The 11,842-nt window shown below is 36.2% G+C and overlaps 1 protein-coding gene across 1 annotated transcript in view; it reads left to right on the top strand.

The window, feature by feature from the left end:
- Positions 1-605: 605 nt before the first annotated feature.
- The window catches only part of LOC127177567 (putative adhesion G protein-coupled receptor E4P), a 65,608-nt gene continuing 54,371 nt past the window's right edge, over positions 606-11,842 (top strand). Inside the window, exons 1-11 of the mRNA XM_051129941.1 lie at positions 606-854; positions 952-980; positions 1,112-1,180; positions 1,829-2,018; positions 4,096-4,212; positions 4,408-4,598; positions 4,727-4,888; positions 4,964-5,170; positions 5,249-5,481; positions 5,651-5,717; positions 5,832-5,923. Coding sequence (XP_050985898.1) covers positions 719-854; positions 952-980; positions 1,112-1,180; positions 1,829-2,018; positions 4,096-4,212; positions 4,408-4,598; positions 4,727-4,888; positions 4,964-5,170; positions 5,249-5,481; positions 5,651-5,717; positions 5,832-5,923 — 1,493 coding nt within the window. The 5' untranslated portion in view covers positions 606-718. The remainder of the gene's footprint in view (positions 855-951; positions 981-1,111; positions 1,181-1,828; positions 2,019-4,095; positions 4,213-4,407; positions 4,599-4,726; positions 4,889-4,963; positions 5,171-5,248; positions 5,482-5,650; positions 5,718-5,831; positions 5,924-11,842) is intronic.

Genomic DNA, 11,842 nt, shown 5'->3' with positions numbered 1-11,842 from the left:
GTAGAAGTGTTTATTTCAGTGAACAGCAGTTAGTTTGCTATACAGCAGTGGATGGTGGACACTTATTCTTTTTAGAGGATTTTTTTTTTGTCAATGCAAAGCAAAATGAACATCATCCTTCATTTAACTGGTAAGTATCCTAGCTCATGTTACTATACTACTCCTAAAAGCTATTATTCATGTAAGATTAACTGTCTGAACTGGGCTTGCGTCAACATGCAAAATGAGCAAAACTCGTAGCCGATAGCCTTGTTGCGCTTTGAGCGACTCGAGTTGGAGTCCTCGGTTTTGGTCTTTTCCCAGTCCTTTCCATCTCTCTCTCTCATACTTTGCTTGTTGCAAATTCTCTAAACCATTAAAAAAAAGAATCATGTTTAGTTACTAGTACTGTATTGTAAATTAATTGGCAGGTGTAACAGAGCAACTCATGACACAGTCTTGTGCAATTTAGCAAGAGTTTGCTTTTTTTATTGTTCTCCATGAACTTTCCAGTAGTAGATTTTACTGTAGTAATTCTCTAATGATAAAAGACACACTGTAATGTAGAAGTGATACAATAACTGATGGATTTATCTCTCTAGCGCTGCTGCTGATGATTATCCTAAGTAATGTAGCAATCAACAAATCTCAAAGACCCTGGTACTGCTCTCCTCTGGCTAACACAAACTACTGCGCAAATTCCAGTTACGTGGACTGTCGTGGACAAAATGTCTCTTGCATGGCCTATTCCTGCATCCCTCAGATTCCCGGCTGCTCCTGCATGATTGGATCCTACAAATGCAGTGGTAACTGCAGCTACACAGCTTCTCCAGATCTCTGCAGTTGCAATGCAGATACTTGCAGCTGCCTGAACGGTGTGTACAGCATTTTCCTCATCAGCTGCCCTTATGTGTCATATGCCGTTTTTATTCACATGCATCCTTATAATTTACCCCAATTCTTTCATTCCAGATGTGATTAATAATCCAGACAAGAAAGAGGTGTGTGGAAACAAGTCTCTAAAAGACAGTTGTTACTCTGTAATTGTTATACAATCATTATTTAAAAACTAAGGATAATTAGGATTAACTATGGATCTTTTTTCATCTTTTTTTTTTTTTTTGAGCTGCAGAACACTACAGAAAAAATCATGAATTTGGTTGAACAGATTGCAAATATGACAGGTCTGATGTCTACGGAAGTAAGTAATGTTTCTTGACCTTGACCAATATAGGGGTCATTCTCAAAAAAAAAAAAGGTTTTTGTTTGAATTCAGTTTATTTTTATTTTCTAAAAGTCTATTTGTTTTATGTTTTGTCTTTTATATTTTATCTCACACTTTAGGATTTTTTTTTTTTTTAAATACCCGAGCTGTAACTTCAAAATATTTTTTTTTTTAAATGTAAATCTTTAACACAAACATTAAGCAGTTTAACACCAATAACACATATTTAAATTCTAAAAATTGTAACATTTTCAACATTGTGGAAAATCCCCATATGCACATTTGAACAGCCTCTTCTTACATTCTTCAAATTATTTATATTAGTTATTTAATTTGATATAAATAAATAAAAAATGATCAGACACATGATATTTTCAATAAATAATAAAATAAAAAAAAAACTGTTTAATATTTTATAAACTCTTATGTGATATAAATATGCCTTACAATGAGTTTTTTACTATTTGAAATCTTTTCCATGATTTTGAAGTCAAGGGCCAGGTTTCTAATTTAATTTTGAGAATGACCCATAGATTTGATAAATCTCTTTTGCCATAGAAATCATTTTCATCCCACAGAAGTATTTTCTTTTAGTATTTAATTTTATTTTGGCATTTAATTTAGGCAGCAGAAAACTATTTGAAGATTGTTGATGCCACCCAGTTAACAGTTTCAACGTCGGTCAGTGCTGAAGATGAAAATAAATTGGTGAATTATGGAAACACTTATCTGAATGCCTTTGAGAACCTGGTGTCTGCACTGGTGGTGCCAACAACAAATTACACCTTGCAGAATATTATGCTCAACAATACAGGTAAAAGGCCCTCTTTGTATTTGTGTTTTTGACATGTTCCAGGATCAGTCACACTGTGTGAGTCATATTCAAATAGCTTCTTCTCCAGAAGGGTTTAATAAGCAATTGTCTAAAAGGGGATTTTGCTGGGATGCTGTTTTTTGGGCTCCCTAAACCTTTCATTGAACAGTTTGTTCTAGTGTTAGAACCTTAGAGGAATTATCGTTTCTGCAAGTTTACGTAGTTCTACACATCCACAGATCTTGCAAAACAAAATAAACTTAAAAATGCATACATGATGTACTCAAGCTCTTTTTAACTGATTTGTGTACAGATCTTATGAAACAGGAGAAAATTCCTTTGATGCTTTGAAATGTTTTTCCAGTTTACCAGTGACATTGATTAATAATGTAATCATAAATGAAGCACTAAAATTTGAAGTTCTACTTTCAGCAGAGGGAGCAAAACAAATTATAAAGTTATCATATAATCCAATAAATCATATGTTTTAACTTTATATTGTTTTCTTTTGCATCATTGAGTTCAATAGAGAAATATGCAAGCAAAAACTAGGTTTGTCCCCAAAACACTGCTTACATACAGACAGTTGGCCTACTGACACTCAGCCCTGCAAGAGTCTGCTGGTGAACCAGCATCACCAGCTCTGTTTTGCTTGAGAACAGCGTGGTCCACCAGCACTATACCAGCCCTATACCAGCACTAACCAGCATAGACCAGCAATATAAACTAGCATAAACCAGCCTGGACCAGCTTGGAATCCATGCTGGTTTATGCTAGATTTTTCAGCAGGGAGGACCAGAAGTCCACGTATACTCTTCGGGAATGACAAACCTGAGTGTAAAAAAATTATGCGAGTGAATTAGCTAAATTGTTCCATGGTTGATGGTGATAACTGTTGCAGTGGATGAAATGAACAAGCCGATGTCAAACAGACCTGTGCATTAAATGGGTCATCGGATGCTAAGTTTTTTTCATGTTGTTTGATCATTAATGTGTGTTGGCAGTGTATGTACAAATCTACCCTATAATGATAAAAATCCATGCAGTGGTTTTTAATTAATCTGTAAAAATAATATTCCCTTTTTCAAATCGAGCCATTCTCAGATCACACCAACAGAGGCCGCTCCCACAATAGTTGATTGACATGAGCGTCTTACCTCAGATCAGCTGTAACAGTCTGCCCTCTTTGTTTCGATGCTGGAGCAGGGTAAGTTAGACTAGAATATCTCAGATTGAGTGATTGAGGTGTTGTGTGCTAGATGTAATAATGAACATAGTGGTCGTCATTTACTCCCGACATCTGAGCTGCTGAAGATGCAATAGATTACGTTTGTTTGTGAAGGGAATGTACCTCCCGATCTACATATATCTGTCTATGTTTGTGCATGAATCTTTGCAATTTTTAATGAATCTTTGCAATCGCCTTTCCTAATAATGTGCTAGTTAGCAAGTTTAGTGGCTAAACACGCTAAATACGGCAAGTAAACAAACTCTCCGAGCAGCTCGTCACTCCACAGAGAGAGAGAGGGGCGGGGCGAGCAGAGCTCATTTGCATTTAAAGCAGCCTCCACCAGAATAAGATAATTTTTGCAGAGCTGATTTTGGCAAGGTAAAAAGGGTGTTGTTTTACACAACCATTTTTAACCAAAATTTTTAACTTTTCAAAGTATATTATGGACTTTTCATTAAGACCCTGAAGAATCATCCCAACTTGTGGAAAATGGGCATCCGATGACCCCTTTAAGTGATGCAGAGTCAATTTAGAGTAACAAAACTACAGCAGCAACAAGTCTGTGTTGACTGAATATATTTAGCAGCTTCTGCAGTTAAAAATAAAACTTAAAGCAAGAACTTAAATGTCTTTTTTAATGGTTGAAAAATGTAGTTTAAACTAGTAGTAGTGAACTAAAATCCTAATTTTTATTTGACAAATATCCTACTGATATGCCAAATGTGTAATAATTTGGAACATGTATCTCATTAAAATAAAAAAAAAATATATATATATATATAGCAATTTATAGGAAAACTCTGGCAGTGTGACTCACAGTCCCATTTTGTTGTCTGTTTTTCTTAGAAGTGACACTTCTTGTGGTTGGAATAAACGCATCTGAAAAACAGATCCCTTCAGTCAGTACAGAAAAAGCTCAAATGGAGATTAACCTTTTTGAGATTGCCAAGAACAGCCCTTCAGGTGTGTGAGAAGTGTGAATGTGTCCTGAGTGCATATAAAAATACACACATAAACAGTAGCTTTTTGAGAACTTTAATTTATCATTGTGAATGCCCGATGTTTTATGTTTGTCTGAATGATGTTACTTTGCAAACTGATTCTATTTTTTTTTTTTTTTTTTTACTACATTTTATCTTGTGTTGGACTGCAACACAGGATCAGCTTCTGTGGGTTTCATAAGCTACAATGAAATGGGCAATCTATTAAAACCCAGTTTCTTCAAATTATCAGAAGACACAGTTAAGACCATGATGTCCAATGTGATCTCAGCTACTCTTTTCAAAACCACCAACACTATACCAGTCAGCTTGACTGAACCAGTTAACTTCACTCTCAAACACCTCAAAGTAAGTTACTTTCATTGACTCCTACTAGCCACTGTTCTAATCTAGCAAATTTTCCTGCGAACCCAGAAAAGGATGTTGGAAAAATAAATTTTCTCTGATGTGCTGTATGTCGTGTCTTCCCTTTGCAGGAGTTTAATCCCAGCGCTTCTCTGTCGTGTGTGTACTGGAATATCAACGAGTGGATTGTAGATGGTTGTTCTGTTTTAAAGACCAACAGCAACTACACTGTGTGTTCCTGTGTTCATCTGTCAACATTCGCTCTCATCATGCAAACCAGTCACCCAGCAGAGGTACGAGAACATTTCTGTTGAACACTAAAGAACAGCACAAATTCGACACTCATGTACTCTGACATGTTTTCTCAGGACGACTCACTGCTGGAGCTGTTGAATTTGGTGTGTGTGATCGTGGGGCTGGTGTTCTTCAGTTTGGCCCTGTTGAGCTTTGCTCTTTGTCAGTGGAGTCCTGGAGTGAATAATGTGGCTCGAATCAACATCTGCATCAGTCTTCTGTTGGCTCACCTTCTGTTCCTGCTCACACAGCAGTTCCTGAGCGTCATACGGCCTCAGCAGGTGAGAATGATGAAGGAGCCCTACAGCTCAGCACAGCCTCACTGAGAATCATCATAACCGTCTCTCATTGGTCTCCAGGTGTTGTGTGCCGTGATCTCAGGCCTTCTGCACTTCCTCTTTCTCTCCGGCTTTGTGTGGATGTTCATTGAAGCTGTGATGCTCTTCATCTGTGTGAAGAATCTATCACAGATCAGCTCCAAAAAGAGGGAGGTGCTTAGCAGTGGATTCCTGTGTGTGATTGGATATGTGGTTGCTCTCTTTGTGGTGTGTGTGTCTGCTGGTCTGGTTCCTGAAGGCTATGGCAGCGAACAGTGAGTTGTGTTTGTTTATGAGGTCATTCGTTTAGAAGGAAGTAAAGCGCTTAGGGCTGTTTTCTGCGATGTGATGAAATACTTTTTTTTGACATGCTATAATCTGATTTCAACATCTGAAATAGCAATATTTGATTATTTCTGTTATTATTTGTTTTCCTCTGAACAGATGTTGGATTAAACTAGATAAAGGTTTTATCTGGAGTTTTCTGGGACCTGTTTCTGTCATACTAGCAGTAAGTTCTAAATATAAGCATTTTTCACATGGGCTGTTGGAGCCACTACATTTTGATTAAAAAAATGTGATAATTTCTTTTTTCTTTTTTTTTTTTTTTTTTTTTTTTTTGCAGTTAAACACAATTCTCTTCATCAAGATCTTCATCACTCTGAACTCAACTCTCAAAAAACTGAATGCTGAAGTTTCACAGATGAAACAAACCAAGTAACAAACATGATCAAAACACTGTATAAATAAAGAACATGTAGCCAATGAAGACACGTTAACTCTCGTTCTTTCTCTGTTTCTTTGCAGGGTTATGGTGTTTAAAACACTGGCTCAGTGTGTGGTTCTTGGTTGCCCCTGGATTCTGGGTTTCTTCTCTAAAAGCAATAAGGTGCTGGAGATCCTCTTTCTGATCTTGAACTCCCAGCAGGGAACCTTCATCTTCCTGATCTATTGTTTCCTCAATAATGAGGTCAGACTTTTTTCCATCCCTACTCTATAAACACAACAGTAAACCGCTAGACAGTAGTAGTACAGTAGTTTCTTAGCTGTTTATTATAAACAATTTCCATCCTGGTTCATTAGTTTCAGAGGTTAAATTGATGTCATGAAGTCACTCAGCTCCTCTCATCTCATTCTTGTTCAGGTCAGGCAGCAGTACAGGAAGATCTTTAGATGTCTTTGCTTTGGACGCAATAAAAAACTCTGAGGACAACAGCATCATGTTCAGGAAGTACTGCTGAAGTGCCATTATTATACAGGTGATGTCGTTCTTACAGTAAAATACAGAATTCATGTTATGGATGTTAGCTGTAGTTTCTGTTCCTTTCTGTAAATGGTAAAAATGGACTTTTAAAATGACAGTTTTAAATGCTATGAATGTAGAATGTATAAGTCTTTTTTCTTGGTGGTGGGTGGAAAACATATTTTTTTACAGAATCCACAAATTTTAAAAAACCCTCCTGAAAACTTTTTCATGTGTGCATGGTAAAGGGAAATAAATAAATGATATTTCACACTTTAAGTAATGTATTTATTTATTTTTTGTTTTAATATGAGGCTTGTGTCAAATAGTTAATATTTTTAATATTAATTATTTAATAACCTTGCACACTCATATTTTTGTTTGCGGTTAGAATATTATTACTTATATTACTTTAAATATTTATATGGCAAAATATATTTTCAGAATGGATTGCCACAGATTTTAAAGTTGTTGTGGATTTAAACTGCCCTTCAAAAGTTTGGAGATGCCCTAGAACAGTGGGGTTTTGGACAATATTGGCATGCATCCTTTTTAATTTGTGATAATTTTGCACTGATAAAGGACAACACAAACTATGAAAACATGTTTTATTACATAAACAGTTTATACATAGAAAAAAACGTACATTTTTGATTCATCAAAATATCCACCATTAGCAGCTGTTACAGCTCTGCATAATCTGGGCCTAAATTGATTGTATTCTAAACTTAATTGGCAATCAATTGTTGAAGCTATTAAGGTGTGTTGATCAAAAATCTTTTAAAAACCTGGGCCAAGTTAAAACAGTAACCAGGCCTCACAGCTGCAAAGGGGCATGTCTGACTTTGACATGTGCATATATTGCCATTATTATGTAATTAAAATGAAAATTATTATTGCTGGTCTTCATTGATAATGTCAAGTTACTTTAATGTATTTGCACCAAAAAATAATAAAGATTTATGCTGATATCGTCCAAAACCACACTTTGCCGGGGGTGTTTCCAAATGTTTGGAGGGCAGTGTACCTTTATAAATAACCTATTAAAATAAAGGAACAGCTAATGTCTCATATTTAAAGTGAATATGTATTGTTGTATGACTTGTAATTTTGTATGTAAACACGTGAATGATGACTGATATTTTCTTTCACTCAGGTTTTCATAATTTTAATGCATTATTTTGTTACAGTTTTGTCTTAATAAACAGTGAGATATAATAAGTGCATCTGTGAACATGTTTTTTTCCCCCCCAAATTTCACAAAACACTGAAAGAGCTCCATGTAATTAGACTGATTCTAATTTGAGCCTAATATCCTAATTTACAATATGGGTAACACCTTACAACAAGATTCATTAGTTAACATTAGTTAGCTACTTTAGATAACACAAACTAAGAATGAACAGCCATCTGCTGTTTTGGAAGAGGAAGTTGCTCCTTTGCATTTGTGAGAAAATCTGCCTGCACACATTTGTGAGAAAGGCAAGTTTTCCTCATGATATATATTTCAGATAGTTCCTTGTTTGTAAACGAATCAGCGGTAAGATTAATTCAACAAAGGACCGAGTTCCTTCTGATGCAGTCTGGAACTTCATTAAAAATAAAGTTCATGCACTCTTTCCTAATGGTGGGATCAGAAGAAAGCAACGCAAAGACTGTTTTTCCATCTTTACAATGCGCAGCAGAAAATCGAACAACTGATGCTAACACCCTTATCAGTGACGAATGAAATACACTGAAGTGCATGTGCGCAAAATCAGAGTAAAAGGGAAAAAAAAAACTACCTGTGACAACCGGTTTATGCTTACGCTGTTTCTGACCTTACTCCGATAAAAGAAAACAGGTTACCGCGTTTACATGACCACATGCTTTTTCGGCTTATTAAGCATAATCGGCTTAAGAATGTGCATGTAAACATGCTCAGTGGAACAGTGACAAGGTCGGTTTCTGGGGTAGGATTTCCCACACCCCAGAAAAACTTAATTTTTGCATTGAAAATTGACATAGGAAGACCTGTTGGCAAGAGGAATGGTGAAAAAAGATACAAAAAGGTGTATATGAGGGGATAAAGAGAATAATAAACAAGTATTTGCTAATTGAGCTGTTTGCGAAATGGAGGGGTTCGTTGGTGTATTCAATTTTGAAGGTGTGAAACCCAGTAGGCAGTTTGTCAGAACTGATTGAGTGTCTTAATTGAAGAGAAGCACTCAGCGGGGTTGGTTGATGACTGATTTACTGAAGACCTTTTGGGGTATGCATATGTGTGTGGTTTATGAAATGAATTAACTAAATAAATGAACTTATTGATATGAATATACAATTGCAAATGTTCCACAACAAATATATATCAACACTGAATGGCACACAATATAAATATAACAACACTATCATGACTAGCCTGACACACCTGGACATGTACTAAGCAAGTGATTGTTACATGCAAACAAGAGCCGTCGCATAACGCGCGCACACACAATAATAAAACGGATATTCAATAATAACACAATGTTCAGCATATACATATGAGTATCCCACATTGAGGAATATCACAGAAATATTCGCGAATGCACTGAATCGAGCAGGTAAAACATGCAGTGCTATGTTAATCGGCCTCTCAGTCAGCTGACAGCTGATCACTTAACAATAACAGTAAATATATAAACAGCGATTACTTACTTCAGATGTACACACACTGTAACCTAGTATAAACTCAAAGTCTTTACAGTAACGCTGAATGAACTTTAATACAGCTGCCGAACTCTCCTCTTCTCACATGTGCTGCATCTCTCTAACCTGCGATCTAGCTCCGCCTCCAGAAGTGACAACGCTGCCATGTTGAACACTCTGAGTGGTCAGAATCAGCCGGGACTTAGAGACAACTGGGCCTTTTGTACAGTTTGCGTCCTGATGTCTTACCTTAGAACTAGTGATGGGAAGTTCGGATCATTTTACTGACTCTGACCTTTGAGTCTCGTTCAGCAAAATGAACAAATCTTTTTTTCGAGTCATTTCGTTCATTTTAGCAAAATATAATTAAAATGTTACCTGTTACCTCCCTAACTCATCTACTGCTTACACAAACGTTGATCACACTTCAAACAAAACTATAATGCTATAAGAAACAGAAAATATTAATTCATTGTTTACCTGGGTCTTTAGTCTATGATTCGCTCACCTCGCCTCTTATCTGACAAGTTTTCGGGTTTACCTGACAGCTGACAGCCCAATTCGCTAACCAACGTCTGAGCCGGAAAAAGAATTGATTAGTTCATCTCTCAAGTCTTCGGGTTTGAGTCGTTCGTTCATCATGTGACAGCCCATAAGGTGAACGAACGACTCTATAAACCTGACGACTCGAAACAGGTGAACTAATTCCAGTACAGAACCTAACAGGATGTTGCGCATGTGCGACTGAACGAATCACTCCCCCGAGACGACTCGTTCGTCCCGAGTCACATTAAAGATTCGTTCAAAATGAACGAATCGTTCAAGAACGACCCATCACTACTTAGAACAGGAGCATCAAACTCAGTTCCTGGAGGGCCACAGCTCTTTAAAGTTTAGATTCAAGCCTCACACCTGAAGGAGCCAATCAGGTCCTTCAGGCAATATTTGAAAACATGGTATGTGTGTTGGAGCAGGGTAGGAACTAAACTCTGCAGGGCTGCGGCCCTCCAGGAATTTGACACCCTTGCCTTAGAACATTTAAGATCTGTTACAACATGAACTCTTGTGCACATTTTCTGTTATTTATTTATTTATTTATTTATTTATTTTAACAACATGAGTCAATAAACAAGGTTTGAAACTTGAAATGCCCATCTTATTAAGAAAGGTAAGAAATATTAGGTCACACTGAGCTGAAAACCTAATTCTAAGTTTCCAGCAGCTATTATGTGAGTTTAAACTGTCAAAAACCTAACAGGAAATTATACATATGTGTGAGAGCTCTGAAAATGCACTACCAAAGAACTCGGTATGTGGTTTTGTTGTTGTTGTTGTTGGGTGTGTACATTTGTATTTGAATTTGAATTTGAATTTGAAGTAGGTGAACAATGGATTTGGGCTCATGTTACCTTACTGGAAAGATGAACAGATAGCATGTCTATAAACATCTCAACATACAAATTAGTCTTAGTTACGCAGTCATTTGTGTCGGTGAGGGTAAGAAGGTAAGATCATCTTTCTGCTCAATGATTCTCATTATTATTTGCAAATCAAACAAACTGCAGTGTGTTAATGCGTGTTGATGTGTCGATGTACAGTTATGTCTTGATGTATGTTCATGTGTGATTTGTGTGTAGTTTTAGTGGAGTTTTTTTAGATTAATGTTCTGACAAGATCAGGGCTCTTAAACCCTTTTATGCCTTGAAATAAGGTCCAATTGTCACTGTTAATAAACCATTAACTACGGCTTTTGCCTTAATAAACTTCTATTTTACTGCTTATTAACAGTAAGGTAGTTGTTAAGTTTAGTGAGAATTGTTCCTTAAAGTGTTACTGTGTTTTTTTTTTTTTGTTGTTTAACTGTAAACTAAACAAAGCTTGGAGTATAAATAAAATTCATTTTCAGTCTTTCTATTTCAAAATTGTAAGTATAATTTCATGTGTTTCTTGCTGATTCTTTGTAATATTTTGAAGCTCACTAGCAATTATAGAGTGAGCTTTCATGGGGATTTTCAAATGCAAACAAACGAGAGTTTTTTTGTTCTTTCTCCCCGCCCCACCCACCCCCACCCCACCCACCCCCCAGCAGAACTGTAAAGGAACTCTGACTTTTGGATAAAGAAAAATCTATCGGACTGTCAACATTTTCAATGGCTTCCTCTCTTAGTAAAGGTGAATTTTCTTGCCGCCTTTATGAACTGCAGTCATATGATGAATGTAGTTTTATCAAATTTAAAATTGCAATACCGACAACGCATAGTCTCATTTGTTGTTTCATTGTTTCTTTACATACTTCATGACAGGTTTTATAAGAGCATTGACTATCATCTCTGTTATGCTGTGTAAGTATAAAATTTTTTTTTTTTTTTTTTTTTTTTTTTTTTGCCCTTTGCCTTTACTAATGATGTGACCTTTTACACTTCATGTCACTTCATTTCCGGAAAGCAAAGGGCACAGCAACCATTCCCAGAAATCGCACAGAGATATTTAAATTCCCATTTGACAAACTGTGGGGTGTACAGGCATTCAATTTAAATAATTTGCATGAGATAAATATTCTGCTGACAATTACAAATAACTTCAGGCTTCTAAAATTCGTTTCCGAATTACAAATCATGCAGGCTATTATATTTTATTATACAACAGCAAAATCTGACTAAACAATTCAAGTAGTTTGCATCACTGGATGTTCCTGCCAGTCTTTAAACATTTTTATCATAAGATAT

The sequence above is a fragment of the Labeo rohita genome, chromosome 1 (assembly GCF_022985175.1).
Source record: "Labeo rohita strain BAU-BD-2019 chromosome 1, IGBB_LRoh.1.0, whole genome shotgun sequence".
Taxonomy (NCBI): Eukaryota; Metazoa; Chordata; class Actinopteri; order Cypriniformes; family Cyprinidae; genus Labeo; species Labeo rohita.
Note: the sequence above shows the minus strand (reverse complement) of the source record. Positions and strands in the feature narration are given on the sequence as shown.